Source organism: Dermochelys coriacea, chromosome 10, assembly GCF_009764565.3.
Source record: "Dermochelys coriacea isolate rDerCor1 chromosome 10, rDerCor1.pri.v4, whole genome shotgun sequence".
NCBI classification, from domain to species: domain Eukaryota; kingdom Metazoa; phylum Chordata; order Testudines; family Dermochelyidae; genus Dermochelys; species Dermochelys coriacea.
In genome coordinates this window covers 7063014-7077143 of record NC_050077.1, presented here as the reverse complement: position 1 = coordinate 7077143, position 14130 = coordinate 7063014, and the positions used below count along the sequence as shown (strand labels likewise).

The 14130-nt window shown below is 50.5% G+C and overlaps 2 protein-coding genes across 5 annotated transcripts in view; one reads left to right on the top strand and one right to left on the bottom strand.

Moving 5' to 3' along the window:
* SHMT1 (serine hydroxymethyltransferase 1) overlaps positions 1 to 8853 on the bottom strand; it is a 15877-nt gene extending 7024 nt beyond the window's left edge. Inside the window, exons 1-7 of one of the 2 annotated variants that reach the window (XM_043493626.1) lie at positions 8737 to 8853; positions 5017 to 5152; positions 3734 to 3879; positions 3220 to 3335; positions 2838 to 2998; positions 1331 to 1412; positions 400 to 612 (exon numbers count right to left, since the gene is read on the bottom strand). In XM_043493626.1, coding sequence (XP_043349561.1) covers positions 400 to 612; positions 1331 to 1412; positions 2838 to 2998; positions 3220 to 3335; positions 3734 to 3879; positions 5017 to 5118 — 820 coding nt within the window. In that variant the 5' untranslated portion in view covers positions 5119 to 5152; positions 8737 to 8853. Of the gene's footprint in view, positions 1 to 399; positions 613 to 1330; positions 1413 to 2837; positions 2999 to 3219; positions 3336 to 3733; positions 3880 to 5016; positions 5160 to 8521; positions 8622 to 8736 lie in introns of those variants that run through there. The other variant, XM_038419011.2, reaches the window with a different exon arrangement.
* The window catches only part of LOC119862374 (chemokine-like receptor 1), a 25779-nt gene extending 11649 nt beyond the window's left edge, over positions 1 to 14130 (top strand). The window contains exons 1-2 of one of the 3 annotated variants that reach the window (XM_043493627.1): positions 9229 to 9461; positions 12415 to 14130. In XM_043493627.1, the coding sequence (XP_043349562.1) occupies positions 12429 to 13514 (1086 nt within the window). In that variant the 5' untranslated portion in view covers positions 9229 to 9461; positions 12415 to 12428 and the 3' untranslated portion in view covers positions 13515 to 14130. Of the gene's footprint in view, positions 1 to 9228; positions 9462 to 9795; positions 10768 to 12414 lie in introns of those variants that run through there. The other 2 variants (XM_043493628.1, XM_038419021.2) reach the window with 2 other exon arrangements.

The following is a 14130-nucleotide window of genomic DNA, read 5'->3' as shown; positions in this document are numbered from 1 at the left end:
CATGGAAGAGATCTCAAGGAAATGGCAAACCGGGATTCATTGGCAAACCAGGCTCAGGGTGGAGGGAAGAGAGAGCAGAGAGGGAAGCCTGGCTGGACAGACTGAGAAGATTTGCGAGAGGGTAATGATAAATCTGTCCAGCTCCACCCTGGGAGCATCACTAACCACATGCAGCCTGGGACTTCATTAAATCCATTTGGGGATCTAATACAGCCATGGGAAGGACAAGCCCTTTTCCCCCCTTCTCTGAAAGCTGCAAGCTTTGCTTCCATGGTTCCTGCCAGCCAGAGGGAAGAGGGACCAGCCTTGGCTCCTATTCCACACTAGCTCAAAGGTCCCCAATGGCCCACCCGGCCCAGCCCGGGGCCTTTCATCCTCTGCTCGCTCCGTGGCCCAAACCTTTCCTATAAAAGATCATGCCGGCCCGGCAGCCTCTCAACGTCTTGTGAGTCGTGGTCGACACAATGTCACAGTGTTCAAATGGCGACGGCACCACACCGGCTGCCACCAAGCCGCTGATGTGGGCCATGTCGGCCAGGAGGTAAGCTCCGTTCTCATCCGCGATCTTCCTCATGTGGGCGTAGTCCAGGTTACGCGAGTAACAGCTAACTCCTAGGCCAGGAGAAAACACCAGCCTCAGGGTGCGTCTATACTGTGTGATTGACACCCCTGAGTTAGTTCTAATGGAGCTAGCTTGTGCGTCAGTAATGGTGTAGCCACGGCAGCATGGGCTGTACAACCCACCCAAAGCCTGGGTAACTAGTCAGGCAGCTGCTAGTCTCCTAGCACAAGTCCACAGGGAGGAAATATTTTGAAGTCCAGGAGCCAGACCATGGCAGGGGCCCAGGATTTGGCTGTAAGAGGCCGGAGTGAGACAAGTGGCAGGAAAAGCCTGACTGCCCATTAGGGAGAGACAGACACCAGGTCACCAAATTAGCAGCTGCTGAACTGCCCCCCAGAGTCCTTGGGCTCACTGATCCAAAGTGCATCCCTGCGGGGCCTGAAGACGGGAAGAGAGAGGGGTGAGTGACTTGCTGGTGGCCACGCAATGCATTGGTGTGGCAGAACACAGGAATCCTGACTCCTAGTCCCCTGCTCGAACTACAAGGCCCCCTCTCCAAGTCGCCACAGTATCAGCACAGAGGCAGCTCAGAACATAAGGCAGGATGCTGCATGTTTGCTGAAATTTGCCACGCTGCTCCTGAGTGTCTAGCCATCGACTAAGCCCTGTGGCTGGGATCTTTCAATAGCCTGGAGGAAAGGATTTTGAACAGATTCTACCTGCTGCTCAGAGCCTCCAACAGCTGCTTTTCCTTCTCCAGCCGCTTACCTGCTATGATCAACTTTGGGTGGAATAAACGGGCGTTCTCCTCCAGCCGGTCGTAGTCGATATAGCCAGTGTTGGGATTGACCTGGTAAGGGAGCAGCAAGAAGAGACATGAAGGGCAAGCACCATGTGATGCCTCTCTAGCCTTAGAGGAGAGACGGCTACATCTTGCTGTGCAGCAGTGCTCACTCTGTAGCACTGCCCGCCCCAGCTCTCTCATGAAACCCTCGCAGAGTTAAAGGGTTAACGACGGCGGCTCCATGATGGGTCTGCAGAGCAGACAGTGGCTATTCCCTGCTCCCTGGGGTTGTCAGAGAGAACCTCTTGCTTGGCTTTCTGCACAGCCATGGTCTGATCTCCCTGGCATCCTCCATTAAAGAACCACAGTTCGAGTCAGCTGTTGGACCCCATGACTTCACCCAGCAAGTCGTTACCAAGTGCAGGAGGGAGCAACTGGCCCCGATCTGTTCTCTGAGAACACAGAGCCCAAGGTCAGTCATTAATAGCCTAGTGTCACACTGAACAGTAACAAAACGGGCATTCAGGCTCAATATGGCAGCCCTAATGCACACCAGTCAGAGAATTTGCCATGTTTAATAAGAGGGAATCTTTACAGAGCAGGTCAAAGATGTTAACACAGTTTGGGAACCAACCTGTGAAAGGTAAATATCACTGTTCCTATTTGATAGGGAAACTGAGGCACTGAAGTGACTAAGCCAGGGTCACCCACTGAATCACTGGCAGAGCTGGCAACAGAAATCGGATCTCTTGAGCCTTGGGAGGAGGCTCAGCTCATACGGCCCTTGGGTTTGGAATATAAATGTGAGCTTAGCAAGATCCTGGCTAATTCGTACTTCCACCCAGGTGAGTGCTGGTTTCATCGCGGGTTCATTCTCTGCTGAAATAACCCTGCAGTCATTGCTGGTGCGGCTCCAACTCACTGAGGAAGCTACTGGGAGAAGTTTGGGCAATTGCAGCAGAAGTTTTCACTCATGTCAGCTTGGTTCTTAGTGCAAACACTGGCTTAACCCACCCATCAGAGTCTGGCCCATCTTCTGTTCCATTCCCACTTTGGGACAATGGCAACAGAGTTGGGACGCTGCATGCCTCCTTCCTCCAACTTGACTGGAGCCCTGCTCAAGGCTCAGTAGAGCCAGTGCACGCTGGATAGGCCATCAGAGCTCTGGAGGGTTAAGGCCCTGAGCCAATGTCTATCGAAGCCAATAGAAAGACGCCCCCCCTCCCGCCCACCTTCAGTGGGCCCTGGATCAGGCCCTGAGCGTTCGTGCTGTGGTCCATCAGCCTCCAGCATCACCATTTGTCTCAGGAAGACTATTTAACACTTCGGTATCCACCATCATAGCACACCCTCCCTTTGCTAATACGGGGCACACTAAGAAATCCCAGCTCTTCAGGCAGAAGCCAGTGTAAGTTGCTTGCATGGAAGAGGGGTGACGATTGCTGGCCTCCACTGATCTCCCCACAATCGGCCGGGTGGAGTCCCCCTTACCTTGTAGGGCATGGATTCAAAGAAGATCGAGGTAGCTGAGATTTTCTTTTTGTCCGTCATGAAGCCATGTGTCAGGTGCCCCCCATCAGGCAAGTCCAGACCCATGATCCTGCCATGGGGTTCCACCAGGGCCGTGTACACTGCAAAGTTAGCGGGGGAGCCTACAACGAAAGGCAGCCCCTGAGCACACCGAGCGCTTGATACCACTGCTCTCGGGGGCGGGAGTCCGGGCTGTGACCTTGGGAGGGGGTTTTTAAAGCAGTCCCCTCTGTTGAGCACCCACACTTGTACCCAGCCCAGGGAGAGATGACCGAGTTAGGGAATGCAGGGGTCCCAATGGCTCTGCCATCCCCTTTCCCAAGGAGGATCTGGGCTTTGCTACCTGAGTATGGCTGGACGTTGACCCCCCATTTCTGTGGGTCCAGCCTGTAAGCCTCCAGAGCTCTCTTCTGGCAGAGGATCTCCAGCTCATCCACAATCTCTGTCCCACCATAGTACCTGCGACCCGGATGAGAAAAGCAGGAGTCTTATGTCAGTGATGCCGCGGGTTTCCATCCCCAATGCCAGTGGCAGAGTAAGAGCTAACCGGACCCCTCTTCCCTCCCCCAGGGGTCTGTGCAGAATCCGCCTGATGCTCCTCAGGCTCGGAGGTGACAGTTTAGCAGGAATGGCAGGAAGCTGCAGGGCGACAGCCCACGTTGGCCTCACTCTGCGAGGAGCGAAGTGCAGTGCGTCTGTACCTGCCTTGGGAAAGGAACAATTTACAGCCGGTGGTTGCTTGGGCCCGTAATGGAGCAGCAATCACTTCAAGGACAGTGAGCCAAGCCAGGGAGGGTTGGACTCTCTCCCACCCACAGAGAACACCCTTTGGATGTGAATCCCCCTACATTCCACACCTCTGTCCCGGGTACCCCTCCGAGTATTTATTGTTCATGCAGGAGCCCAAGGCCTCCAGAACCGCTCGACTTGCAAAGTTCTCGGATGCTATCAGCTCCAACCCAAGCCTCTGGCGCTGCTTCTCTTTCTTGATGAGGTCGTACACCTTTGAGAGAAGAAACCCCATCCTTATCAGTTCTCTACAGAGCATCGGAGGCTGGGAGGCACTCTCTCTAAGGCAAAAAAGCAACAGATGGTAGAATGGAAAAATACAGAGACATCCTGCCATGGACAAGGGAGGCAAGAATCCTTTCTCTTGTGGCTCTGAACCTGGAACCCTGGACTCAGTTCTGGGCATCATTCTATCAGAAAGATACTGACAAACTGGAGAGAGTGCAGAGAAGAGCAAGGAGAGACCCGGGGAGGGAGGCTGACTCACTGCAGTTAAAAATAGAACTTGGCTAAGGGAATGTAGACAAGGGGGAGACAAATCCACAAATACTGGAAAGATGTGAATATGCAGGATCGGGAGAAATTATTTAGGGCGGTGCCAGGAGGAATAACCTAGGCCTAACACGATGAAATTAAGGACACATTAGCCTGCATGTTAGATGTTTCACAAAAATGAGCACTTGGAGGAACGTGTAAATTGAACGGAGTAAGGCACTACGGCAGTGAAAATTGGCTGAAAGAAAGAAACAGATGACGTAACAGCTCATCTAAATTTCTAATGGCTATAGATCGCCCCTTCTCGTTTGCTCCATTGTCATGGAACAATGTGCTAGATGCAAGGACCACAGCTATGCTCATTTCCATATAAATAATATCCGATCCCACAGAGGAAAGAGAAACCCTGGGCCTGAGAAATCTGGGATGAGACACTGAATAGACCTATTATGTGGCACAGCTATAGGCCACCATGTGGGAGTGTTGGGTTTTGAGGGACCTTCAGACTCACGGCAGCAGGGGCTGGGAACACCATGGAGGTGATGCTCCAGACACTGGTGAGGAGAGCTACCAAGCATTCTCCTTTGCCATCTCCCTTGGGACTGCAGCATGTGGCAGAGGGAATAGGAAATGAGGTGAGTGGAAGCAAGTGACAACCCAGGACTGGATGACCAAACTTGGACTGACCTGCCATCCCGAGTCATTGCCTGAGGAAGATCAACATCCCTTTGGCTGCATGGGTCCCAGAGCTGGGAGGATGAATCAAGATCTCCTGTTGCGATTGCTCAGGTTTCCCCTCTGCCAAAACCCACGCAACCCTTTCCCCACCACAAAAACTGGAAAAAAGCCTTCTCACCTCTGGGTCACTGGTATCAAGCGGCTCCATGACCATCTTGTTATGGGACACCCAGAGTTCAGCACTGGGGAGCTCTCCATTGACATTGGTTAAGTGAGCCATGCCGGGGGCGGTTGCTTGCTCGGTATAACGTGGTCTGAAAACTAACAGAATGGGACAGTTTGTAGAGCACTGTTAATAACAGCCCCCACCAGAGGTGAACACTCCCTGTAGCACTCCTGTATTGTTTTTAAATAGATTCCTTTCCAGGCTGTGACCTGCAAACTGGAACATCAGCCTGCAGCGAATTAGGTGCTAAATTTTATAAATTATAAGACCCAGTAAATCTAGGTATCAGGGCCTGATCCAAATCTATGGAAAGAACATATTTCATTGAGGTTTGGACCAAGCTGATAATGAAAACCCTACAATTCTTAGGTTTCAGAGTAGCAGCCGTGTTAGTCTGTATTCGCAAAAAGAAAAGCAGTACTTGTGGTACCTTAGAGACTAAAATTTATTTGAGCATAAGCTTTCATGACCTACAGCTTGAAGTGAGCTGTAGCTCACAAAAGCTTATGCTCAAATAAATTAGTCTCTAAGGTGCCACAAATACTCCTTTTCTTTCTACAATTCTTAGAGACCCCATCCATTTAAAATCTAGTTGTTTTTTTTTTTTTTTTTTTAAGTGTGTCATTTCAGGACTATCCCTGCCCCTGCCAATTGTTGTGGTTCTATAATCACTTTGTTATTTTAGCTGTTTTTCTTTCGCTTGTTCCTGGGTCAGAGATCCACACATATAACCGGGGAAACTGTTGACCTAACTCTACACAGGAAATAGCGAAACTGGGCATTTGCCAGCACTCTGTGTGGTTAAAATCACACTGAAGAGAGAAAAAGCATTATTTTTCCTCCAAACTCTTAGTTCTAGAAATATTAAGAACTACTTGTAACAGTAGTTGGTAAATATATTTTTGGACAGAGGTATGTTGTTTTGTAATTGCTGCTCTACTTAAAGGGAACGTCTGCTTGAAACATACAAGAGATATTAAATTCAGCACATCTGATAAATGTCTCTGGCACCCTTATTTACAAGTAGCACATTACATGCAGGAGTAGTCCCATGTAAGACCACAGGATTTCTCATACGAGCAAGGTGCTGCTCAATATGAATACAAGTTGCAGAGCAGGTCTAAGGCCCAAAGCATGTGCTGTGCTTCTCAAACTATCTGATGTGGGGGACTGGCAATTTTTTTTCCCAATGTGCACGCAGACTGGCAGCCGATGGCTCACAGACCGGCACCGGTCCGCAGACCACCACTTTGAGTAGCACTGTGGAACACTGGATCCATGCCAAGCTCCATATTTACAGTAAACGTGACAATCAGGCCTGACCAATGCAATCCAAAAAGCTACGCATTCATTAATCAAAGTCCATCACTGTGACTTCTGTGGCGATCATAAGCTTACAAGCATAAACTCTCAAAGAGTCATGAAGGGACAGAACAGCCTCTGTCTTAGTCAAAAACAAAAACTCCTTTTAAACATTAACGCCTCAAGGCTAGTGAAAGGTCATGTACAGCTAATTAGGCAATCACATTTGTTTGCTAGTGCCAAATAACTAAAGTCCATTTGGAAAGCTGTCTGCCCAGGCTTGGAAAGGAGCAGCTGGTTAGAAGCGCTCCTCCCCCTGCAATTCTAAATGTACCTTCATTTCCCCATGAATCTGCTGTTATCTCTTTGGGGCACTGTAAATTCTGCATATCAGAAATGCTGAATTGCAAAAATGGAGTCAGAATGAGATGTTGCTTAGGTTGGAAAAGTAGGATTTGCCATTCCAGCCAGGCTGATATCCCAGCTCCTGCCAGACCAGATCATCATTAATGAATAAATAAGCTCTTGTATAGCATTTTTCACTGGTATATCCCCAAGTACTTTACAGAAGGTGGGTGGACAAGTACTGTTCTCTCCACTGAGGGGGAAACCAAGGTTAAGCAAACTGCCAAAATTCACAAAGAGTAAGTGGCAGAAATGGAACCCGATGTACAGAATTGAGTGTCTCCCTCCCTCCCATTTCAGGGCCCTAACCACTGGACCATGCTATCTGTTAAGTGCTTATCATTTATTCAGTGCTATACAGGAAACAAAATACAGTCCAAAAAGAAAAGGAGTACTTGTGGCACCTTAGAGGAAAATTTTTTTTCCACCAAATGCATCCGATGAAGTGAGCTGTAGCTCACGAAAGCTTATGCTCTAATAAATTTGTTAGTCTCTAAGGTGCCACAAGTACTCCTTTTCTTTTTGCGAATACAGACTAACACGGCTGCTACTCTGAAACCTGTGAAAATACAGTCCCTGATCTAAGGATCATATCCGACCTACCGGTCCATCAGATCCTGTATCTCAACTTTGGCAGTAGCTGACACCTGATGCTTCAGGAAAAGCACTATGTAGTTCACTTTGTGCCCTTCAGCTAGGGTCTGTGTTATACATTTTGGCTGGGGACAGCTACCATTCAAATGATAAAATTTTACAATCAGTAAAATAATTATAATTTTCCTATTCATCTGCAGTAGGGTTCAGAGAAAAGATTGTTTTAGACAGAAGGGCAGTGTAGAAACCATTCCCTCCCACTTCAAGAACTTTAACTACTTTCAGTCACTGTGATTTAAGAGGAAATTTAGTTTGCATTTGAAACCCACTTTCCCAACAACCCCAGATCTGTGTGTCCTGCTGCAAAAGAGGGAGGAAATCACTTTCCACCCTAATCTCTCCTCTGTTTTTTCCACCAAATGCATCCGATGAAGTGAGCTGTAGCTCACGAAAGCTTATGCTCTAATAAATTTGTTAGTCTCTAAGGTGCCACAAGTACTCCTTTTCTTTTTGCGAATACAGACTAACACGGCTGCTACTCTGAAACATCTCAACAGTGATTTTGCTCCAGCCTCTGCTATGTTACCTCCAGCTTCAGTTCTGCCACCCCAGCCAGTGAGGTGCGGGGGGCATAAAAGAGGTAGGCAGGCATTCTGTGATTATTTCACTAGGAGGGTGGTGAAGCACGGGAATGGGTTACCCAGGGAGGTGGTGGAATCTCCATCCTTAGAGGGGTTTAAGACCCGGCTTGCCAAAGCCCTGGCTGGGATGATTTAGTTGGTGCTGGACCTGCTTTGAGCAGGGGGTTGGACTAAATGACCTCCTGAGGTCCCTTCCAGCCCTGATATTTTATGATTCTAGGGATCTCCCAAATAGTAGTATCAAGATCCTGGCTCCAACTTCCTGTTGCTTTCCCAGCCTCCAGTGCAAAAAGCAGAGGCAGCTGCTGCTAAACTCCTTTCAGCCCAGCCGAGGCACAAAGCCCTTGCCGTTCAGGAGAAGGGGCGAGAGACAGCGACCCCCCCCCCCCGAGCCACGTGCAGCTGGAGCTAATGCTAACGGATGTCGCCCCCAGCAGAGAGATACCCGGACCCCAGTGAACCTGGCCCAGGGGCTCTCTAGACTTGCAGCCCCGGCGGGAACCCACCGCACTTACCGGGCTCCCGGCGCGCCTGGGGCTGCTGCAGGCTCGCCCAGCCCCGCGGCTGGAACGTTCATACACACGCCCCGCCTCGCTCGAGCTGCACGTGGTCCCCGCGCACGGAACCTTCGGAATGGCCTCAACCAATCGGAGGCACGCGTGCGATCCGTCCCGCCCTCTGCCCCCACGCTATTGGCCCAGGCCGAGCTCGCCGGCCGGCGGGCTCTGGCCGGCCCCGGAGCAGCACGTGGGTGGGCAGCGCCCCTCGCCCGGGCCACGGCGGGTGGCGAGGGAGGACGAGGGGCCCGATGCCCAGCGGGGGGGGGAGGATCGGGCCCGATGCCCAGCGGGGGCCCGATGCCCAGCGGGGGGGATCGGGCCCGATGCCCAGCGGGGGGGGAGATCGGGCCCGATGCCCAGCGGGGGCCCGATGCCCAGCGGGGAGGGGATCGGGCCCGATGCCCAGCGGGGGCCCGATGCCCAGCGGGGAGGGGATCGGGCCCGATGCCCAGCGGGGAGGGGATCGGGCCCGATGCCCAGCGGGGAGGGGATCGGGCCCGATGCCCAGCGGGGGGGATCGGGCCCGATGCCCAGCGGGGAGGGGATCGGGCCCGATGCCCAGCGGGGGCCCGATGCCCAGCGGGGAGGGGATCGGGCCCGATGCCCAGCGGGGGCCCGATGCCCAGCGGGGAGGGGATCGGGCCCGATGCCCAGCGGGGGCCCGATGCCCAGCGGGGAGGGGATCGGGCCCGATGCCCAGCGGGGGGGGGATCCGCCCCTGGAGGGAGGCCAGGGGGTCTCCCACCAGCGGCTAGGAGCGGGCCGAGGAAGGGAGAGCGCTTTGCCTCTGGGAGCCTGGCTCACGCCCCAAGCTCTTTACTCTCCGGGTCCTCGCAGCGCATCTCTCCTCCTTCCCCCCCGTAGGCACCTGCGTTACTGCACCTGTGACCCACTGGTGAGTGTCTGTTACAGACCCCCGCCCCCCATCTGTGCCACTCCGCAGAGACGAGGAGTCATTGCAGCCGGAGCTGGCGCTAGGCATAAGCGGGCTAAGCAACTGCGCAGGGCCCCGACAGGTTCCAGAGCAGCCGCCGTGTTAGTCTGTATCCGCAAAAAGAACAGGAGGACTTGTGGCCCCTTAGAGACTAACACATTTATTTGAGCATAAGCTTTCGTGAGCTACAGCTCACTTCATCCGATGCTGAAGTGAGCTGTAGCTCACGAAAGCTTATGCTCAAATAAATGTGTTAGTCTCTAAGGGGCCACAAGTCCTCCTTTTCTTTTTAGGGCCCTGAGCAGCTCAAGCACCCGCCCCCCACCTCCTATTAATTATTAGTATGTGGGGTGAGGGGATATGCTCGTTTAGGGCCCCCAGTGGGCTCGGATCGGCACAGCACAGCCCAGGTGCAAGGGTTGCTCTGTAGCTCAAGCTGCAGTTGCACATGCTTTATAGCTGTGCAGGTCAATGGTTCAGTCCCCAGTGTATCAGCCAAGAGGGCAGCGGACACACAACATTAAGGATGTGATTTTGAATTAATGACTCCTAGAAGGGGGCACAACTTCTGCAGGCGCCCGTGTGTCTCGCATGGCAGAGGACGGAGCAAGATCGAAAGCAGTAAGAGCAGGTTCCCTCCTGTTCTCAGTACAAATTAAAAAGCCAGGAGGAAAAACTTCCCCTGATGCAGACAGTCAGGAGGCTCAGCACTATGGTGCAGTCTTACCCCGGGTCACGAATAGATGCTGAGGATCAACCCCCAAATACAATGTGAAGCCTCATTCTGGGTAGATTGTGCCCACCTCAGAGGGTCTCTCGAGGCATCTGTCCCTTTGTGATCCTCTTGGGGAATTCTCTTTGACTTGTGATCCCAATACAATAGTGAATTTGGGCCACATGTCCCCAGCATTCCAGCTTCCACTTGGGATGGGGTTGGATCACTTGGCACATTTTCACAGCTGCACCTTTGAGACGTCTTTCATCCTGCCAACCAAAGTGTTTGCTTAGGACAACATCTCAGGACACGCTATGGCCAGAGATGCCAATGGGTTAAATTCTACTCCCTGTAAATTGAGGAACAAGAGGTTGGAATAAATGATGCCCCGTAAATTCCCCATGAAATCAGGCCATGGAAAGACCAAACAAGCGGACCTGAATCACTCTCAGAGCCACTCACTGTCTCAGAGATACAATAAGCCCAGCGGCTGCACTGCTCGCTGTGTCCAGAAGCTGAGAGCAGAGAAGTGGTGAGAAGCATAAGGTAGCGGTGAGTGCTCCCAAGTTAATCCGAGTGCCAGAAATTAAATGGGGGTGGGAAGCAGTGAAAAAAGTAGGAGGTGGCTGGGACTTCAAAGGGGGATTTGCTTGTAAATGGGAGAAAATCTGTCTTACTAGATTATAATAAATTATTATACTTAAAATGTATCCCAAAAGGCACCTTGCTGAAACAGAATTAAATCATAAAGCACCAGATAACAGCCTCACTGAGGGCTAGAATAAGGTACCATTCAGTGCATGAAAGACTCAGGCCCTACCAGCATCTCTGGTGAGATGCAGGGCCATTCAGAGCATGTTAGGGGAGGTGTGGGCAGAGGTCTGCTGGCAAGAGAGGGGTTTTTTTTTGCTAGCTTGCCTATGTCTGATTAATTTCCTGGGTAGTTTTCACCTGGGCTATGATCCTGAGTCCACTGAAATCGATGGCAAAACATCCACTGATTTCTAGGGGACCAGGATTTCACCCATGACTTTTAGAGCAGTGACAAGACCACATGCCCATCCTAAGATGTTCCATTTGGTAGTGACCGTATCACACTGACTGAGATAAAGAGGAGCTTCTGTGACCAGTGTCAACACAGAGCCTAAACCTCTAGGGTTTCCAGGACCAATTCAGTGCCAGCCTTTGGAATACCATCTCCTCCCAACTGGAGCGGCACCTGTGCATAACTCTTCCACAGAAATGTGCTCCTTCTTGGAGCAGGCATGCCAAACCCGTGAAAAAAACATAGAAATTGGACTTGTTTTTGGCTTAATTGGCTTGTGAGTTGCTTGTTGGCTAGTTTTTGGTTTGTTGCTTGTAGCTTGTTGCTTCTTTTTTTGGACTGGCTCCCTGCAAGCAGGGGCAAGGACAGGAGAGAGTCAGGGGTGCACAGCAAGCCCACCACAGTCCCATACTGCACACCGGGGGACCTAGTCACATAGAGTGTTGGGGTTCTTAGGGATTGGTTTATTTTGGCCTTGTTTTGAAATGGGATTAGCTTGATTTCTGCTTATTGTGAAAGTCGGGGTGCTTATTTACCACGTGAAAGTTGGCAACTGTGCTTGGAGGGAAATAGAGACTTTTTGGGTGTGTCTTTCTTCTTTTTTGCTGTTAGAGGAGAAAAGCGTCCCAGTGCGATTCTCCCTGGTGAGTTGGGTATTGTGTTTTCTAGGCATTCTGGAGTCTTTGCATCAATTATTTTTGTCTTGATGGATTTCAGAGTTTCCATTAATAATAATGGGACTCTGAGGTATTCCAATGGCGGTTGAGCTTACGCCTGAACATCTTACTTTAACTGCTGGACAAAATCAGGCACCAGATACACGGCTCATTTAGGACCAGTTTCCGCCCTCTGATATTCACACACAGCTCTTCTCTGCTCCTAGCTGTGGCACTGTCTTGCTGGGATCTCGACCAAGGTACTTAAATGCCTTATGCCTCACTTTCCCCATCAGTAACATAACCTTTGCAAACTGTTGTTGAGAATCTCAGATGAAAAGCTCTAGATAAGCATTGTCAATACTAAATGTAGGTTATTTCCCAGATTCATGGTCTTACGGGTTTTTGGTGTGCTGTTGTTGGCAAAGATTCTCACATCACACTGATTGCCCGGCAACTGCCAGTGATGCAAATAATAGCAGAAGTGTGCTTGTCTAGTTTCAGGATCCCAGATGGTGATGGAGAACATCTCTTCCTTTTCACTGTTCTCGACCAGCTCCACCACTCAGCATGAAAACTCCACTGTGTCCAATTACTTCTCTGGCCTCCAAAAGAGCATGCATATCCTTTCCATGGTGGTCTACAGCATTGCTTGTCTGCTGGGGGTGACAGGCAATGGCCTTGTCATCTGGATCGCTGGCTTCAAGATGAAGAAGACAGTTAATGCCGTGTGGTTTCTAAACCTGGCTGTTGCCGATTTCATCTTCACCTTTTTTCTGCCCTTCAGCATTGCCTACACTGCCCTGGGCTTTCACTGGCCATTTGGGAAGCTCCTGTGCAAATTGAATAGCACCATTGCCTTCCTCAACATGTTTGCTAGTGTCTTCCTCCTAATGGTGATCAGCATAGACCGATGCATTTCGGTGATCTGCCCTGTGTGGTCTCGTAACCACCGGACACCAAAGTTGGCTTCCAACATTGCCCTGGTCACATGGGTCCTAGCCTTCATCATCAGCTCTCCGTATCTTGTTTTTCGAGACACGACTACTAATTCGAAGAACGTCACCAGCTGTTACAATAACTTTGCCCTGTCTGATGACTATAAATCTGAGGCGACACGTCGGCTGTGGAAAATGAGGCACAAAGCTATGATCATAACCAGATTCTTATGTGGGTTCCTCATCCCCTTCACAGTGATCCTTATCTGCTACAGCATCATTGCTGTCAGGATGAAAAGGAGCCATCTAGCCAGGTCCACTAAGCCTTTCAGGATCATTGTTGCTGTCACAGTGTCGTTTTTCCTCTGCTATTTTCCGTACCATGTCTTCTGCTTGCTTGAAATGTCTAAAAACTCTTCCAATCAGGAGCTGAAAATGGCCCTTTACATAGGGATCCCCTTGGTTTCCAGTCTTGCCTTCTTCAACAGCTGTATCAACCCCATCCTCTATGTCTTTGTGGGGCAGGACTTCAAGGAAAAGTTCCGACAGTCCATTCTCTCTGCCTTCGAGGGGGCCTTCAGTGAGGACTCCATCCTGAACACCCTGGCCAGCAAGAGAAAATCCAGAGCCACTTCTGAAGCAGAAGTTCCAGGGGTTTAATCAGTAGCTAATGGCCAAAATTTTAGTGCTAAGTTACAGGAGACCCAGTTCTGCCCTCTGCCAGAGCAGTTCCCGTGGATTTCAATCAGAGTCGTATTGTGTCACTGAATGCAGAAATGGGTTCTGGATGGTAAAAAAGTGTGATTTGCTCCAGTTTGGATGTGCAAAATCCAGGGTGACTTACACACCAAGGAGGTGAAACAGCTTATTGGAGCGGGGCTGTAGAATGAAAAGCAACTGACAGAGGGTTGTTAAATAAAGTAGCAACTCCCTGCCATGTACACTTTACACTTTCCTATTGGTTGCTTTTCCTGCTATTTCCGCCTTTTTCATTTCCCTCAGTGTAAGTCGCACTCATTTTGACACACGGAGGACCAGATCAGTGCAAGTTACTATGTTTGTGCCATTCTGCTCATTTTTAACTTGAAACTAAGCACTGAATGTGGCTCAGAGAATTTAATGCCAGCCGGGTTTATACCCAGTCTGCACTTGGCCCGTTATTTCGAGATGAAGCTTGTCTGTTTTATTGCCCTGCCTTCACTGATACCCGCTGCAGCGTTCCCTTGGAAAAAAGCTAATATTTGCTTAGCAAAATGTGTTCCACAATACCTATGTT